The 19,499-nt window shown below is 47.4% G+C and overlaps 1 protein-coding gene and 1 non-coding gene across 2 annotated transcripts in view; one reads left to right on the top strand and one right to left on the bottom strand.

The window, feature by feature from the left end:
- Positions 1-1,873: 1,873 nt before the first annotated feature.
- On the bottom strand, positions 1,874-1,946 carry TRNAA-AGC (transfer RNA alanine (anticodon AGC)). Its single transcript has one exon. It is a non-coding gene; the product is annotated as a tRNA-Ala (tRNA).
- Positions 1,947-2,400: 454 nt separating this feature from the next.
- The window catches only part of UBE2V2 (ubiquitin conjugating enzyme E2 V2), a 31,121-nt gene continuing 14,022 nt past the window's right edge, over positions 2,401-19,499 (top strand). Inside the window, exons 1-2 of the mRNA XM_088469544.1 lie at positions 2,401-2,624; positions 16,722-16,867. Coding sequence (XP_088325670.1) covers positions 2,609-2,624; positions 16,722-16,867 — 162 coding nt within the window. The 5' untranslated portion in view covers positions 2,401-2,608. The remainder of the gene's footprint in view (positions 2,625-16,721; positions 16,868-19,499) is intronic.

Here is a 19,499-nt window from a genome sequence, read left to right as displayed (position 1 = left end):
TGCATGCATGTTAGCAAACAGTGCGGTCCTTTTCAGGATGAATGAAATGGGGTTATAGGCGAGGACAATGTAAACAAATGCTGCAGGTGTACTTCAGGGTCTAGTCTTCAACCCAGGCAATGCCGGGTATCCCAGCTAGTTTCTAATACAAAACATGCTTAAACCTAATTCACATATTAAGGTAATCTTACTTTTCTGCAATTATTCTTTTTTTTATAACATATTTTTATTGTAAAACCGCAATAAACAATATAACATGTTGATCAGAAAATGACAAGACATCAACAGGACCACAACAGTAATGTGCAATACAATGTATCCATGAGGAACGTAACAATACAGGAATTAAAATGGTGGTTCACCTGAAGACAGGGTTTCTTCATTATACCAGGCTGTAAGTTGAACTGCAGCACGAAGCGTGTCTTTAACCTGAGGTGTTAATGTGTGAAGTTTGTGAACATATGGAAGCCAGATATTAAAGAACTTCTCTGCTTCCTTGTCTTTATTAAGGGATAGTTCTGGCCAATCCATATTAAATAGGTATGTAATTCTAGGTTGTAAAAGACTGAGCGTTAAAGTGTCAGTGGATATCCATTGAGATAATATTGTTTTTTTCGCAGCTGCTGCAATCTTTGCTAGTAATAGACGGGCACCTCCAGGGGCACAGGATGACCCAGATGATGGTACAATATCCCACATAGCCCACTCGGGTGTTAGTTCAAAAGCAATTCCCAACTTGGTGGATATATAGGTGTGTACCAAGGACCAGAACCTCTGTACCTCCGCACAGTGCCACATACAATGCATTAGATCCGCATCAGGTTGACCACATTTAAAACAATTTGAGTCTGTGGAAGTACCTGTGATGAGTCTTAATTTGGGGGTGAAATAGGCACGATGCAATAATTTATACTGCATTTCCGCGTATGAAGCCGAAATTAATTGCTTATTAAGTCTAACAAAAGATTTTAAAATGGTGGATAGGGGTATGGTAGGGAATGTGGAATGCCACTTGGCAAATCCCACCGTCTCCACTTCCAAATTTATTTCCCGGCGTATATAGGTGTATAGCATAGAAGTGGAAAATGACATAGAGAGGCAGCGAGACAGCACATCCAAACCATTTTTCCCAGGTATAATGGGAATTTTTCCCAGGTATAATGGGAATCTGCAATTATTCTTAAAGATTGCAAATTGTACCAAATTGCCTGCCTCAAGCAATTGATCTAGTTTTTCCTGTCCACACTCAAAGGATATTTGTCCCCCACACACATTTTGCGAAGGGTCAGATATTGTGGAAGAGTCTTCCAAAATTTTAAACGCTCCTTCAATTTGTCAGGAATACAATCACAGGGACAGTGTTTTGTTTAAAGTGCTGTCCCTGTAAAATATTTGGATACAGAGTGCGGATCATCATGTTAAAAATGATTAATTATTGTAACTGCGGCCAGGGTGCTTAATTATCAGTGCTTTGCTGTAGTTTTTAATACACAGGTCCCTAATTGTTGTAAAATAAAATTAAATACTATGTGTGCAAATTATTCTGTCATTTTTATTTTATTTCTCTCATTTTATGGTCTGCTTCACTTGGTGGTTTTTTTTTGCATTAAATTTATAAAGGGAAGAATATTGCGGTCAGAAAAAAAAAGATAACAATTAAACTATTAGGATAGGCAAATATGTATCCTACTCAGAAATAGAAAAAAGACCAGATGTAGAAAATGTTAGAAGTGATGTTATATAGTAATCAGACACAAAGCATATACTAGGGGGGAAGGGGGGGGTTAATCTATTTAACATAAGCAAAATTCCAGTCATCCTGAAAGTAACTTTAACAACAAATAAATAAAATATATATTATAAAAAAAATATTTGGAGAATGCGGGCATCGATCCCGCTACCTCTCGCATGCTAAGCGAGCGCTCTACCATTTGAGCTAATTCCCCTGCTCTGCCAGTAACAGTTCCACACTGCACTCTCCAGCATTAGCTGCATGTAACCAGGCTCTACTGGGAGCTAATATGATGTATATACTGATTACATTGTGTATACACTTTATTATATGCAGTGTATAAGCTGTATGTGTAACGTATTATATGCAGTGTATATACAGTATGTGTAACGTTTAATATGCAGTGTATATACAGTATGTGTAACGTATTATATGCAGTGTATAAGCTGTATGTGTAACGTATTATATGCAGTGTATATACAGTATGTGTAACGTATTATATGCAGTGTATAAGCTGTATGTGTAACGTATTATATGCAGTGTATAAGCTGTATGTGTAACGTATTATATGCAGTGTATATACAGTATGTGTAACACTTGTGCTAGAGGGCAGTGACCAAGCACCATCCCTCACTGATAAGCGCCCACTGATGCCATAGAGAGGGCCTGCCCGCCCTCACCACCTCGCTGCCTGTGACTGCCCGGCCGGCACCACACACACAGCGCTCCCCCTCCCGGCCCGGTGCAGCAGAGAGGAGCAGCTGTGTGTGTGTGTGCGCCGGCTCCGGGTGACGGAAGTGACGCCGGGCAGCCGGAGGCGCTGAGCGTGCTGACATCAGGCTGCTGCGTGGGCTCCGGTCCTGGGCGGCGGAGAAGATGGCGGTTAGCGCAGGTTGGTTATGAGGGCAGGCGGGGAGGGACGCGGCGGCTGTGATGTCTATGTGACCCCTCCATCCCCCCGGTGCGCTGTCGGCCTCACTCTCCTCTCCCCGGCATCCCCTCTGCCTCCATTCTGGCCCCGGAGACTCCGGTATCCGTCACCAGAGCCCCGTCATGTCCTCAGACACCTCTATACTACCCCATCCCCATCACTGCGTGCCCGCTCTCCCCCAGGCCCTGCTATACCTGTGTGTGTGGTTGTGTGGCATCATCATGTGTGTGACCCCCTCCTGCAGCCTGACTACTCCCCAAGTCTGGGCAGCCTGACCACATACATGCCCTTCTCAATAATATATATATATATATATATATATATATATATATATATATATATATATGTGTGTGTATATGTTATATATAAAATCCCTGTTGTGTGTCTGTCATCCATACATTGTATTGCTGCCCATCTCTTCATTGTGCATGGTGTCAGTCCTGTGAGGTAGACTGTTCCGATGCTTAGCTATAGCAGACACTTTACATGCTGCAAGGAAGGAATTCATATCCTGGAGAGAGATTAAGTACCAACCACGCAGCTCCAGTCATTTTTCTAGCACAGCCTGTAGGATGACAGATAAGCTGGGTACACACTATAAGATTTGCCAAACGACCAGACTGATTTTGATCGGACAAAAATATCCTGTAATCAGCCGAGTACAGTGTACACACTACCCAACAATCGTTTAGTTCTAACAATCCCTTCTATTCCAGAACTACTTGTCTCTTGCCATGGTCTGTACACACTGCATTTTTGAACAATACCAAAATGAGGGAAATGATATAGCGTATGCTGCACACACTATAGTTGGAGCTGATCCTGTGGGTTTTGGACTAAATGTTGGGCCCTGATGCAGCGTAGACAGTAAACAATTATCGGGCCAACGACCCAATATTTGTCAGTTTGGCCCAAAAATTGTGTAGTGTATACTTTGATTAATTAGTTGATTGGTTGGTACTTTATATTTCTTAACTTTCTCTCTCCAAGATTTGATACATCGCTCCCTGATTCTGTTAGATTTCAGCCTTTAGTCCTCACATGGTCGGTCTGTCTGTCTCTGTCATGTCCACTGACCTGAAGATTGACCTTTATTCCTAGTGAAGATTTGTATTGTGACTTAGTAGTTGAATAAGTTGTGCGCCCAGTGTTGCACTTTATAGGATGAAGCTACTTCCTTTTTCTTGTAACGGGTTTATGCATGAGATGGCGTTAACCACTTTTATGCCTATGGAGGCATTCTTGCAGGAGAGGAATCTTAAGATTCCTTTCCAACAGCCTCTGTTTGGCTCTGAAGACTGACACTGTACGCTTGCGCAGTGTCAGATCCTCAGGAGGAGTCTTTCGAAAATGTGAAAGATTTCTTTGATATGCCTGGGATGTAAAACCGCACATCCACTAGGCGTCTAGGGAACGACAGTACGATTACAAAATTGTAATCGTACCGTCGTTCCCCATCCCCTGCAGTGCCTACACTGAACGATTAGTCGTTCAGTGTAGGCACCCTCCCTCATCCCCGAACATGGCCAATCTGTCATTATCTGCAGATTGACCGGCATGTTCTGGCGATGATTGATGTCGGAAACGACCAGCGGGAGCGCGCTTCGCTGGTCATTTCCTACATTATAGTGTACGATTAATGAGCGATGGCACGATTGCGATGTCGTAATCATGCAATCGCTCATTAATATCGCCTAGTGGATGTGCGCCTTAACTCAAAACCACAGTGGTTCTTTAGTACATAGAGGGGATATTATCGCAAATATTAATACATAGACTCCCTAACTCATTGCAGTGCTTGAAATTGACTTTTGATATACTGTACACCTACAACAGTTCAATCATTAAAAGAGGGAAACATTAGCACCCGCGATAAAGTTCCACCTACCAGAATTTCGCCTACATCGCGTCTTTTTGCCGCAGGAACTTATCCTGCGCGACCCCACTATTCGTCGTATTCAATTCCAAAAGATTCAAAAACGGCGACACGCGAAGTCAGAACAGGCGGAAAGTAGTATCAGAATCGGGGAAATCAACCTGAACCCCCCCAAAAAAGATGCAGAAACATTGGGGATCAATGTGGTAGTGCCCGATTAGTCCTAATTGAACTGTTTGGGGTACTTCACTTGGTACAATTGCCTCTAATTTAGCGTCTTTGCACAAGTGGTGAAGAATGGCATAAAGCATTTTTTTTTGGAGAAAATAAGTAGTCCTGGCAAATTTGGGGTACCTGAAAATGGGTGCAAGCATCTTTTAATGTCTCTAAAGTGAAGTTTTAATAAAAGTGAAATTCCTCCATCATAAAAGCACCTGCAATCCCAAAAACACTTGGCCCCTTCTTAGAGCCACCCCAGAACCTTATTTCGATTTCGCTAGTTTTTGAAGTTTGTCCCCCCACTTTGTGCTTTTTCGCTCCTAAAATGAAAGTACTTTTTTTGGGGTGTTCCTCACGTTTTATTTACACAGTTATACTTTGGGGGCTGTCCTGAGGGTTCTGAGTGGTTTCCCCACCTTTGAACCTCAAAATAAAAAATTGCACTTTTTTTTTCGTGCTTTTCAGAGGCGAATCTTTTCCGCCTATTACATTGCATTAACTTTCAGCGTATGCGAAAAGCATTTGGAATTGAATACGGAGATAAGTTTCCCGCTGGTGAAAAGTCGCAATCGGCGATACTTTTTCGCGGATTTCGGCTCTTCGCTTCTAGTTGAATACGGCCCTAACTTTGAGATTACTGGAAATCTGAGTTTAAAGTGTGTTTTAAGACTGCACTTGCTTTGGGTAATTTCCTCACATTGCATTATGTTCAGAAGAAGCAAAAAAAAAAAAGTGTTCTGAAAAGACTGCACTCCAGCTTTTCATGGTTTATGTGCTACAGTTTATAGCAGAAAGGCATCCAGTTTACTTCAGTCAGTCAAATCAGATGAGCATACTAAAGTGTCAATCAAACGTAAACTATTTGCAAAGAGATATTTGAGGTGAAATGTATCAATACACTTTACTAAGCAGGCACCATAGTGACTTGAATAATGGGCAGGAGTAAACCTAAAGCTGGGTGCACGCTAGGCGATGTCTAGTGTGTACCAACCTCGATCGCAACGGGACCCGGCGGGGTGCTGGCATTGGCAAGTGCATACACACTTGCTGGTGCCGGCAACAATGCTGCATTCGGCAGCATGGCCCCCGCTAAAGATATCGCCCGGGAGTGCGCATCATCAATGACATTGTCCATACACAGTGGATGATTTAACAAATTTTTCGCAACGATTGGTCTTTATCATCAAATTCATTTACATTGTCGTCTAGTGTGTACCCAGCATTAGTAAGGGATGTTACAACATCTAGTGTGTACCCGGCATTAGTAAGGGATGTTACAACTATGCTCTCGGTCACTGGGAGTGTAGCAAAGACAAAGTAATATAATTGTATAACTATGTACATAAGTCTCTAGCAATATCAGTGTACCTCTGAGCTCAGCAGGTAAATAACAGGAACTGAAGACATATGAAATGTTTATCTTTTCTGTCCATGTGTTTTCTGCACTGCTTGCCTTCTTGGTTGGCAGTTCACTTCTGTTCACCATACTATTTGCTGACCAGTTTCAGATTTGCCTCCCTCCAGGTGTAGACATGTCAGTTTACATTTTTTATTTGTGTTTATCAGTTTATTTTACAGCAAGCTTTTCTGTTAACACATGCTAATTCACATTTAAAGAAGATGCGGTTGGTGAGGGGATCGAAAATGGTGATGGTCATAATGATTATTTTCATCATTTAATTCAGGGATGGGGAACCTCAGGTCCGGGGGCCATATAAGGCCCCCGGAATAATTTTGTGTGGCCCTCTGAGCTTTTTTCTGCTAGCCTCTACAGGGTGCCAAGAACCCTGCAGCCAGAATCTATGCAGCAGTGCTGCCTGGAGCGTCCTTGGAACGCTTTAGAATATAATACTGCTGTCCTTACAGCTCCCCGGAGCATCCCCAGGATGCTTCGGGCATTGCTGAAATCACTGGCGCGTGTGGCCCTGCTTCCGTGTGACATCACATGGCGTGGCCTGCACCGGGCCCGCAAATAATGTTATATATATCAGAATTGGCTCTCGGAAGAAAAAAGGTTCCCCACCCCTGATTTAATTGGTGCTAACACAGATTCCGCAGTTGGTCGCTGCCCCATTAATGCTTACAATTGAAATATCCTTGCACAATAAAACACATATATCAGGGCTTATTTATTAACACATACTATTAACCATACTATACAGATGTGTCCACATGTTACCTCCATGTGCTACAGGTTGCGTTAAACGTGAGCGCTGTGCGTCTCGTTAGTGCTGAGTGTCATTTTCATATGACTTTTTATCTTCAAATGCATCTTATTTACAAAACGATGCAAATAGGAAACACAAGCAGCTTCTGCTGATTAAAATGATAAACGGCATGTCTATATTCTGTGTGCAACTGCGGGTGTATTTAACGTAGCATTTCACATGTATATACACCCGCAGTCACACAGAATATAGGCATGCTGCATGTCATATTGATCAGCAGAAGCTGCTTGTGCGTCCTATTCAAAGGCAAAAAGTTGCACGAAAAGATGGTCAGCGCTACAAATTCATGCCACCGCGTGGCGTCATGACTGAGCTGTTTAAAGCGCAAGGAAGCATGATGTATGTGGACACTTCTGTATGTTCATACTATATGTTCTTAGACCATAAGAAAATAATTTAGCCGGAAGGGACCTACACAAAATCGGAGTCTGCATAACCTCAGGTGCAAGTCACAGCAGAATCTAAGTAAAGGCCCCAGAGCTGTGAGGCAGCAATGGTAATGTGTGTACAATGGTTACTGATTTTAATGGCCATAGCAGCAAAAGCATGGCACAAATGAATCATTTGTTTCGAATGTTGCTTTCTTCTGTTAGTTGTGTGAAATGGCAATGCCTGTTTTCTGTGGTGGCCACCAGGATGTTCTCCATACATTTTATGTGCGCTCTTTCCTCCAGCAAACACATGTCATTTGTGCTTAAAATTCTCTCTACTTGCGGTCAGTGTGATGTGATCCTGGTCCATACATAGTTGTCATTAGACACATTAAATAGGCTACTATGATTGTAGTTTAGTTTATGGGGATTCAAAACTTATTTTCTACTTCAGGGTCCATAGGGTATCCACAGGATACCTTGGGGTATAGGTGTGACGTCAGTCGCAGGGCACCAAAGAGTTAAGCTTTCAGCCTCCCAGGATGCACTAGGTCCCCCTCCTATACCCCGCCCCCGGGCCAAGGCACCTCAGTTTAGTTTGGTGCCCGGCCGGAGTCGGGTGCACCTGTTGGAGTGGGGGCTAGAAGAGCCCCTGAAGCTTATTCTTCATGCAGCTGTGGCTGCACATCTGGATGAACAGCATGGACAGTCAGTCCTGACGTCCATGCTGTCTTCCCTACACCCCGCCGGTACCAGAACGCCGGTACTGATCCGGGGATGCTGGTGGGCGTCTGGGGTCACAGCTAGCGGTGACCCCAGATGCTCCGGACCATGGCCGGATTCAAGGGGGACAGAGGTAAGCAGCGGGGTCCCGCGGTGGGTCCCCGCTGATCACATGGTCCTAAGTCCCCAGGCAGGGGGCTCCCTGGGGACTGGCTGCAGCGTGGAGCCAGGCGACCAACCTGCGCTTCCACTACCCCCTGGGACAGCGGACCGCAGCAGAGCGGTAGCGCTGCGGCGTCCCAGGGGTTAAATGCATGCCAGGGGAGCGCGCCTTCCCTGTCTCACAGCCGGCGCCTCCCCCGCTGCACACAGCCCTCTCTGCATGCTGCCGACTGGTCCTGTGGCAGCGCTCCTCCCCCAGGCCAGCCTCCTCTCTGCTCCTCGGCGGCCATCTTCTCCAGAACGCATGGTGAACGCTGCTGGAAGCGCTGGACGGAAGCATCGTGGTCTGGGTCCCCCCGCATACCTCTCCTCCGCTGTGGTCAGGTCTGTGTATGCAGCGCTGTGTCCTACCAGGCCCTGTGTCTGTGTAGTTGAGTGATCAGCGCTGTTAGTGCAGGAATTGTTATTTTTCTGCATTGTATGTGACTGTGCTAGCGCTGCTGCCTGTAATCTTTTCTTCTCTAAACTGTCAGCTTTATTACTGTCCCTGTTCTTTCTGCTAAAGCCCTTGCGGTGCGGTGCTGCAGGGTGGTCTCTCGCCTATTTAATACTTAATTGGTGAGAGAGGTCACATACGTGGTGCCATCATGTCTGAAAGTGATTTTCCCCTCCGGCTACAGTGTACCACGTGCAAAGTACCGTTAGCGGAGGGGGAGGGTAGCGCGGAGGGCCTTTGCCGGCAGTGTTTGTCCATGGCGCGGCCTATTACGGTTACAGCACCGGTACAGGAGCCGCCCTGGGCTTGTTTCGCTCAGGCGTTAACAGCTTTAGTGGGCCAGTTAGCTCCGCAGCCCGCGTTTACTCCGATGGGTTTGTCCCAGCAGTCTGTGGTGTCGTCACCCATGCAGGGGTTCCCACGACAATTGGTGGTACCCCACAGTCTCCCTATTTCCCCGCTCCCGGGTTCTCAGGAGCCAGCGTGGGTTAACTCCCTGACGAGTTCTGTACAGCACTTGTCGGATGTGTTGCAAGGGGAGTCTGTGATGCGGTCTCATAAAAGGCCGGTGGCGTCTCTGTCCGCTCCTTATGAGGATGACGAAGGGACGTCTGATGATGGGGAGATTCTGGATCCTTACGATCAGGAACCTTTCCATACTAAGGACGCTGATGCTAAGTCCAAAGTATATATTCCTGGACTTATTCGGGCGGTCCGCACAGCCTTGGTGATTGAGGACGAAGTTCCCCCAGCGGCTAAATCTAAGTATGCCTTTTTCAAAGATGTGAAGGGCGATGCCACAGTCTTTCCTCTTTCGGGTCAGTTGGTGGACCATTTAGAGGAGGCGTGGAAACAACCTGGCAAAAGATACCAGCCGCAGAGACGCCTGGCGGTGGCTTATCCGTTCGCGGATAATTATTTTGCGAAGTGGGAATCCCCTCCACAGGTGGATTCTCACGTGACCCGTCTTGTCCGTAGTGCCACATTGCCGATGCCATCCATGTCCTCCCTTAAGGATGCTACGGACCGCAAGGTAGAAATCTGCCTGAAGTCCGCTTATTCCCTTGCTGGGGGGGCAGCACGGCCGGCTATGGCCATTTGCTGGGTTGCCAGAGCGATGGAGCGCTGGGCGGATTCATTAGAGGCTTCTTTTGAATCCGACTGTCCGGCCGATCAGGCGGAGTTGATTGGCAATCTCCGTGATTCGGCCACCTACATCAACGAGGCGGCTCTAGACATTAGTACTCTGGTGTCTAGAATTTCTTCAGCAGCGGTAGCTGCTCGTCGCACCTTGTGGCTGCGATCCTGGAAGGCGGACGCAGATTCCAAGAAAGGTCTGGAAGCGTTGCCGTTTACCGGAGAAGTTCTCTTCGGTCCGGATCTGGATAAGATTGTGGCCACGCTGGCGGCAGCCAAATCTGCCTGTCTCCCGTCGGCCGCTGCTCCTTCTGGTTCGGGACCATCGTCCTTTCGGTCATCTAGGGCCCAGGGCAGGCCCAAACCACAGTCGTTTCCTCGACAGGCTGGCCCTAAGAAATCGGTCAAGCCCCGGAAACAGGCATGGAGTACCAGACGTCCGGCCCCCAAGCCAGATGGCAAGCCTGCGGCCTGACGGTCCGGGCCTCCCTTTGGGGGATCCCAGGGTGGGAGGCCGCCTGCTACAGTTCGCCCAGTGTTGGTCGACCACTACGACAGACACTTGGGTTCTGGAGGTGGTTTCCCACGGATACGCCCTCTCCTTCCGGCACAGACCCCCGGCTCGCTTCTTCACCACGGGTCTCCCATCAGACCGGAACAAGGCTACGGAGCTGCGGAAGGTATTGCACACTATGTTCCAGGCTGGAGTTATAGTGGCGGTTCCATTCTCCCAGAGGGGCCAGGGTTTCTATTCAAATCTATTTTTGGTACAGAAACCCAATGGGTCATATCGTCCGATTCTCAACCTCAAAGCACTCAACAAGTCTTTGCGGGTCCCGAAGTTTCGGATGGAGACCCTACGGTCCATCATTCTGGCGCTGGAACCTGGGGACTACTTGGTGTCATTGGACATACAGGACGCTTACCTGCATGTCCCTATTCTTTGGCGCCATCAACAGTTCCTCAGGTTTGCAATCAGCAGCGACCACTTCCAGTTTCGGGCGTTACCTTTTGGCCTGGCAACAGCACCACGTGTTTTCACCAAGGTGATGGCGGTCACGGCGGCTTCTCTCCGGCTGCAGGGAGTCCGCATGTTGCCGTATTTGGACGACCTGTTATTGGTGGCAGGATCTCCAGAGCTCCTGTTACGCCACTTGGACCTGACCATTGCACTGCTGCAACGGCACGGCTGGCTAATCAACTGGCAGAAGTCCACTCTAATCCCGTCTCGGAGGATTCTGCATCTTGGAGCCTTATTGGACTCGGGACAGCAAAGGATCTTCGTGACGGAGGACAAGATCTCTGCTTTACAGTCAAGGGTGCGCAGTTGTCTGCACAGCCGCCGGGTGTCCTTACACTCGGCGATGAGGTTACTGGGCTCCATGGTGTCGGTGTTCGACATGGTGGAATACGCCCAGTTTCACTCCAGACCTCTGCAGCACCTGATCCTGTCCAAGTGGAACGGGCTGACTCAGTCTCTGAAGTCCCAGACGATTGTGCTCACCCAGGAGGTTCGCCTGTCCCTTACGTGGTGGTTACAGACGACCCACCTCAACAAGGGACGTCCGTTCTGGGTTCCAAATTGGGTCCTGTTGACAACGGACGCCAGTCTTCGGGGCTGGGGAGCAGTTTCGGGTCCACACTTGTTCCAGGGCAGGTGGACGCCGACAGAAGCGGAGCTTCCAATAAATATCTTGGAACTCCGTGCGGTCTTCAATGCTCTCCAGCAGGCACAGCGGTTTCTCCAGGGTCGCCCGGTGCAGGTCCAGTCGGACAACGCTACCACCGTGGCCTACATAAACAGGCAAGGAGGAACTCGCAGTCGGGCGGCTCTCGTAGAGGTCTCTCGGATCCTGGTTTGGGCGGAGCGCAATCTTCCGGCCATATCAGCGGTCTTCATCCCGGGAGTGCTCAATTGGGAGGCGGACTTTCTAAGTCGCCAGGACGTTCATCCGGGGGAATGGTCCCTGCACCCGGACGTTTTTCAACTACTGGTGGACAGGTGGGGTCTTCCAGAAATCGACCTCATGGCGTCCCGGCACAACAACAAGTTGCCGGTGTACGGGTCTCGCACAAGAGACGAAGGGGCGTCTCTGGTGGATGCTCTGTCCGTCCGGTGGACGTTCCGGTTCGCATACCTGTTCCCTCCGGTCTCCCTTCTTCCACGGGTAATCCGGAAATTCAAACAGGAAGGAGGGACGCTCCTGTTGATAGCTCCCGCGTGGCCCAGACGGCACTGGTTCTCAGACCTTCAGGGTCTGTCCGTGGACATTCCTCTGCGGTTGCCGCTACGACCGGACCTTCTGTCTCAGGGTCCTTGCCTTCACCCGGACCTGACTCGGCTGTCTTTGACGGCGTGGCTGTTGAGACGGCCATGCTGAGGTCCCGGGGGTTTTCCAGCTCTGTGGTGCGTACCATGTTACGAGCTCAGAAACCGTCTTCCGCGAGGATATACCATCGCGTGTGGCATACGTTCTTCCAGTGGTGTCGACCGAGAGGTTATGCACCGCGGGAGTTTCGTCTGTCTCGGATTCTCGCCTTCCTGCAAGCGGGACTAGATCATGGGCTTCGCCTTGCTTCTTTGAAGGTACAGGTTTCGGCCCTATCTGTCTGGTTTCACCGTAGGATTGCTACAATCCCGGATGTGCGCACCTTTATGCAGGGTGTTCTCCGCATTCAGCCGCCCTTTGTTCCACCTGTGGCGCCTTGGGATTTGGCTGTGGTCCTGAGGGCTCTCCAAGGACCGCCGTTTGAACCACTGGGCTCAGTGGATCTTAAATGGCTAACAGCTAAGACTGTTTTCCTTCTGGCCATTGCTTCGGCCAGACGTGTTTCTGAGTTAGGGGCTCTTTCTTGTAGACCCCCTTTCTTGGTTTTTTATGGGAACAGGGCAGTGCTCCGCACTCGGCCCGAGTTTCTTCCCAAAGTTATTTCCCAGTTTCATATTAACGAGGAAATAGTTGTTCCGGCCTTTAACTCACCGGGTCTTTCCGTGGGTAAGGCCTCTTTGGATGTTGTGCGGGCCTTAAGGACTTATGTTGACCGCACTTCTTCGTTTAGGAAGTCGGACGCTTTGTTTGTCCTCTTTGGCTTCCGTAAAAAGGGTTGGCCTGCTTCAAAGCAAACTTTGGCAGCCTGGATCCGTATGGCTATTTCTGAAGCTTATCTTCATGAAGGCCTACCGGTCCCTCCTTCTCTGAAGGCTCATTCCACTAGGTCTGTGGGTCCTTCGTGGGCAGCTCGACGTGGTGCCTCGGCAGTTCAGATCTGCAAGGCTGCTACGTGGTCTTCTGTCCATACCTTCGTGAGGTATTACAGGTTTGACACCTTCGCCTCTCAGGATGCTTCCTTCGGGCGGCGGATTCTCCTTTCTGCACAGGAGCGTCCCCACCCTTAAAGGATACTGCTTTGGGACATCCCCAAGGTATCCTGTGGATACCCTATGGACCCTGAAGTAGAAAATATGAGATATGGTAAGAACTTACCCTTGTTATCTCTATTTCTACGAAGTCCATAGGGTTCCACAGGACTCCCGCCCTGTCGCACCTGTGCTGCAGATGGGCTTTGCTCTGGTCACCGGTTTTCCGTCTCCCTCTGGTGAGAATGTGATTCTTGTATGTGTCCAGATCTTTGTTCTCTCTCTTCCTTCTCCTCCGGCCTATGGCTTGGTAACTAACTGAGGTGCCTTGGCCCGGGGGCGGGGTATAGGAGGGGGACCTAGTGCATCCTGGGAGGCTGAAAGCTTAACTCTTTGGTGCCCTGCGACTGACGTCACACCTATACCCCAAGGTATCCTGTGGAACCCTATGGACTTCGTAGAAATAGAGATAACAAGGGTAAGTTCTTACCATATCTCATATTATTCTGTTATGGTTTAATTTTTGTAAATCCTGTGTAAAGCCTAAACTATTTTTATGCCCCTTGTGCACATTTATGCCTCATATATTTCCAGGATTTGCAGTACATTTTTAAGTAGATTTAAGCACATTATTGCTACAACGATTGCTTTACTGTCTTTGTAGCATATATTGAGAAGTAAGAGAAGAATTATAGCCAAATCTAGGGGAGGACAGAGTCCATGCGAGGGTATTAGACATAATAATACATAACTGTTATTAAATAATACTAAAAAAGAAATTTTTTTTTTTCTCCTGTTTGTTAAAAAACAAAACAACTAAATATACTATGGACATGGGGAAACAATCATGGGAAGTGTAACAACAATAGACAAAATGGTTATTCTCTTTGTGACGCATAGGACATTTACATACATTCATGTACATGAACTGTTTCTATACCACATTTTGTTTTCTGGTGTCCAAGTCTTAAATAGTTCATTGGTAGAAAAAATACACCAGAAAAAAATGTCACTACAATAAACCGTTATTCTGGTGTATATTTTTTACCAACGAAATATTTAAGACTTGGACATCAGAAATATTAAATAAATTGTGGTATAGAAACAGTTCATGTACTTGAATATATGTGAATGTCTCGTACAGCACACAGAGAATCACCCAGAAGACTTAGGGGCTCATTTATAAACTAGTTTTATCATACACAATGAGTTTTCAAACTCATTGTGTATCAGTGCTCGAAGTGGTAATTTAGAGGTGGGGGTATGGAGATTGAACCTCCCCCCCCCCCCCCTATGGGCCCCTGCTTCCATATCACTCCATTGTACTTCTAACCCCCCCCCACACACACACACACACTTCTCCCTGCCTGCTCCCCTCTCTCACACCCTGCCCTTACTGATTCCCTCTCTCTTTCACCCCCTACAATAGCTAGCCTGCCTCTGTCTGCCCCTCTCTCTATTCCCTTTCTCACACCCTCCCCTCTCTCTAATTCTGTCTTACCTGCGCTGCTGGAGTGGAGCCACCGGGATCCTTGGGTCTTCCCTCCAGTTTATCTGGCTCCGCTGCGAGCCAATGAGAAGCTGCCATTTGGCAGCTTCTCATTGGCTGGCGGCTGCGAGCCCTGCAATTGGCTGGCGGCCGCGAGTCCCGCGATTCGCTGGCGGCTGCGAGCCTCGTGATTGGCTGGCAGCCGTCCAGTACGTGGTGCTTACAGTGCAGCCGGGACCAGGTACTTTGTCCCGGCTACATGTCAGCGCCTCCACTGCCCCGATTGAGATGTGTCCCCTGCGGGACACATCTTAACACATTGCCGCCGCTGTTCCAGCGCTGGGATCCCATACTGGATCCCAGCGCTGGTGCATTCTTTTCTACATCTAAAATGAAGTGGGGCCGGAAAGTGGCGGTATGTCATACCGCCGTATACCGCCCCACTTCGACCACTGTTGTGTATGATAAATAGTGCTCCAGCCAATACGCTCCTAACTGTTATCTGTTTGACAAATGACAGTTGAGAGCTGATTGGCTTGAGGACCATTTATCATACGCAATGAGTTTTAAAACTCACTGCGTATGATAAAACTTGTTGATAAATGGGCCCCTTAATGTAAAAATAAATTAAAATGGCAAATGTATTCCTACCTTTTCACATACATAATTCACTCTTTCAATAATACGCCTATGTGCTGAGAATGATTTTTATTTATTAGCACCACTTAGTAGTTCACTAGAAGCACTTCTGATTAATAGTAGTCGAGATAACATTTATATGTATCCGTACTTGCAGTGACTTTAGGAACAAGGGTTATCCTGTTTGTGTTAAACCCTTAGGGGTCAATTAAATTAGTTGCAAGTTTGCAAAAGCAATCATTACTAAACACATATACATCGCAGCAATGCATGCACCTGCAAACTGCGAGATTCAATTGGAAATGGTGATTTGTAAGGTCGCACAACTGTTCTGCAATAAGTGACCTGGCAGAAGTATATGACAAATTAGGCAAATCATCTTGGACCGATAAAAAGTGGCAACTAAGATAGCTGGACCATATAGAAGGCTATTAGTGACCATAAATAAAGTATAGCCATTCTCTGTACCCAGAAATACTGTAGATTTTTCAGGTGTGTTTTTAAAAAGTTGGGGAGAAACACATCGGCAAGTTCTAAAATATCTTTCCCATCAATACAACACCTCTACATATCAGATATTCACCTGAAAGTTGACATTTCTTTATTGGACAACTGATATTACTTAAACACCTTCAAGTGCATGATCATTCATTGAGAGGGGTGTACCAGAGATTCTGCAATGTCTCCTAACATTTTTACCTTAAAATAAAGATATTCCCTACACTTTCACCTGCTCAGGGGGGGTGCGCACAAAAAAACATGACTTTGCTGGAAAAAGGCAATGCAAGTATGGTGTTAAATTGCAATTTGCTAGGCAAAATTCTGCATTGAATACAGCTCGCAGGACCCAATTTGTTCCTACTTGAATTGACACCTAAGTATCAACAATCCTATATATTTCCAAACAAAAACGGCAAAGAGAATATATGCAACTGTTCATAAGGAAGTTATCGGTAAAATCCTTATCGGTGCTATTTATCACTCTTTAATAGCAGATTTGTGCAATTCAAATGATTGGTATGCTGAAACGGCCTACCAATGTTGTTATAACTAGGTCAGTAACTATTTACAAGAGTACTTTGAATTTCAAAGTACTCTTGTAAATAGTTCCTGACCTAGTTATAACCACATTGGTAGGCTGTTTGAGCATACCAATCATTGATACATTTGTTTCAACATAAAAAATAAAGAGATGGAAAATATGTAGCACTTTGTAGCTGCAAGTGTCCTTACACTGAACATATCTGTATTGCTTTATAATATATACAAGCAAGATTTATTTAATTATGTAAAATAAATACATCCAGGAATAAGAGTTGTTTAAAACAAAGTGCCCTAACTTTCTTTGTGTCATTACTAGTTACAGTTCCTCGTAACTTTCAATTACTGGAAGAACTTGAAGAAGGGCAAAAAGGAGTTGGAGATGGTACTGTTAGTTGGGGCCTTGAAAATGATGAAGATATGACGCTTGCTAGATGGACAGGAATGATAATTGGGCCTCCCCGAGTAAGTCGCTGTCTGGTTTTCCTAGATGTCTATTTTTTCTCTATTATTATTATTATGGCGCCACAAGTGTTCCGCAGCGCCTTACAAAGTACATATACAAATTGTAGACAAGCGACTTACAGAACAATACAATACAGGACCAGGACATGGATAATATATATTGCTACATTAGTGACCATAACACCCAGATAAGCAACAGAGCATAAGCAACAAAGTGTTAGGTGCCCTAGTGGTGAGTAAGAAGTAGATGAAACGAAAGTAGGGAGAAGCACAAGAGGGCAGAGGGCCCTGCTCGTAAGAGCTTACATTCTAAAAGGGAGGGGAAGACAGGTTTGACGCAGATGGGGTAGACGGGGAGCAAGGAGCATGTAGCAGGAGAGGGCAGTGTCACATAGACCAAGAGAGTGAAGAATATGCAGCAGGAGAGGGTGGTCCACAGTGTCAAAAGCAGCAGAGAGATCAAGGAGAATGAGAAGAGAGTAGTGGCCTTTGGATTTGGCAGCAAGGAGGTCGTTGCTGACTTTCGTGAGGGCAGTTTCAGTGGAGTGGAGAGAACGGAAGCCGGACTGAAAAGAGTCAAGGAGGGGAGGGGGAGGAAAGAAAAGTGGTAAGGCGGTTGTAGACAATCCGCTCAAGGAGTTTGGAGGCAAAAGGGTGGAGAGATGGGTCGGTAGTTAGAAACAAGGTTAGGATCAAGGGTAGATGTTTTTAAGAATGGGGGAGACAAGGGCATGCTTGAATGCAGATGGAACAGTGCCTGATGAGAGGGAGAGGTTAATGAGGTGGGCAAGATGGGCGTAGGCAGAAAGAGAGAGGAAATGGAGGAGGCAGGAGGGAATAGGATCAAGGGGGGAGGTGGAAGGGGGGAGAACCGGATGAGGGCCATGACTTCCTCTCCAGATACAAGGGAGAAGGATGTTAGAGTTGGTAAAGTTGATGGGGAGGGGTGATCTGGGAAAGGAGGAGGTGGAGAGCTGGGGGACTGGTTGGATATGATGTCCTGACGTATGGAATCAATTTTAGATGTAAAGTAGGTAGCAAAGTCAAGGGCAGAGAGAAAGGAGGGGAGGCGAGGAGGGGGTGGGCAAAGGAGGGAGTTGAATGTGGTGAAGAGATGCTGGGGATTACAGGACTGAGAGGAGATGGGGATCTTGAAATATGAATGTTTAGAGAGGGAAAGGGCAGCACTGTAGGGTGACAGCATACATTTGAAATAGAGAAAATCTGCCTAAGAGCGTGATCTTCTCCACTGTCGCTCGGCGGTTCGAGAACACTTTTGCAGGTATCTGGTGCATTTGGAATTCCAGGGTTGAGGAGTAGATCTGTGAGTGTGAGTAGTGATCGCCGGAGCAACAGAGTCCAGAGCAGAAGTAAGGGAGGCTTTGTATAGGGAGTGGCTTTGTTCAGGGCCACTTTCTTTTAGATGCACAAAAAGGACTATATTTTCCCTTAAAGTGATTATAGACTTTTGTAGTGATTTAGTCATTGTTAATTATGACATCTAGACCATCTGTTGAAAAGCTGTATAATCCAGAGCAGTGGTAGCTAACCCTGGTCCTCGAGAGTTACCAACAGTGCATGTTTTCCAGGTCTCCTCACAGGATCACAAATGAAATAATTAGCTCAACCTGTGGATCTTTTCAAATGTGTTAGTGAGTAATGAATACACCTGTGCACCTGCTAGGAGGTCTGGAAAACGTGAACTGTTAGTAGCTCTCAAGGACCGAGATTGACTACCCCTGATCCAGAGCATAGGAAGTCCTCTCTTTAGGAAATCCTTTTTCCAAACAGAATGGAGCGTCAATAAACTCCCTAACATCTATTTCTACTTCAGGGTCCATAGGGGGTCCACAGGGTTGACCTTGGGGTATAGCTGGATCTGGATCCACGGGCACCAAGCAGTTAAAGCTTTGCTGCTCCCAGGATGCACTTGGGTCCGTCCTCCTCTATACCCCACCCCCGAGCCACAGGCACCTCAGTTTTAGTTGGTTCCCGGCCGGAGTCGGGTCACCCTGGGCAGTGGGGCTGCATAAGCAGCCCCATACCTTTATTTTTAAAAGAAGATTTTATTTATTTTTTAATTCTTCAGAACAGCCCCGCTGGCGCTGCGTCGCCAGTACTGATCTGGGGATCGCAGCGGGACCCCGGAGTCAGTACTAGCGTGGCTCCGGGAGCTCCCACTTACTGCTGCCGGATTCTACGGGGCCAGGTAAGCCGCGCGCAGCGCTTTGCGTTGAGCGGGGGGATGAAATGCAGTCTTTAGCCGCCGGTCTCTGGGGACAGACCGGCGGCGCTAGTAGCGGCGGCGGGCTCCCCCTGCATCAGGAATACCCCGTGTGACCGCTGGACCACCAGGGTGTAAGGTCCGGAAGGGAACCGGCATCCCTGGGGGTTAATTACTAGCCAGGGGAGGCAGCCTTCCCTGGTTTAGCGGCTCCTCCCCTCAGCCCAGCGCGCCTTCTCTCATGCGTGCTGGCGTCGCTGGACTGTTCTCTCTCTCGGCCTCTCCTCAGAGCTCTCGGGCGGCCATCTTCTCAGGGCAGCAACACAGAGCTCCCAGGCGGTATCAAGTGGACCGGTCCCCCTGCGTACCTCTCCCCTGCAAAGGTCAGTGTTCGCAGCGCTATAGCCC

The sequence above is a fragment of the Taudactylus pleione genome, unplaced genomic scaffold (genome assembly GCF_031769625.1).
Source record: "Taudactylus pleione unplaced genomic scaffold, aTauple2 ptg000093l, whole genome shotgun sequence".
NCBI classification, from domain to species: domain Eukaryota; kingdom Metazoa; phylum Chordata; class Amphibia; order Anura; family Myobatrachidae; genus Taudactylus; species Taudactylus pleione.
This window is presented reverse-complemented; position numbering and strand designations above follow the sequence as displayed.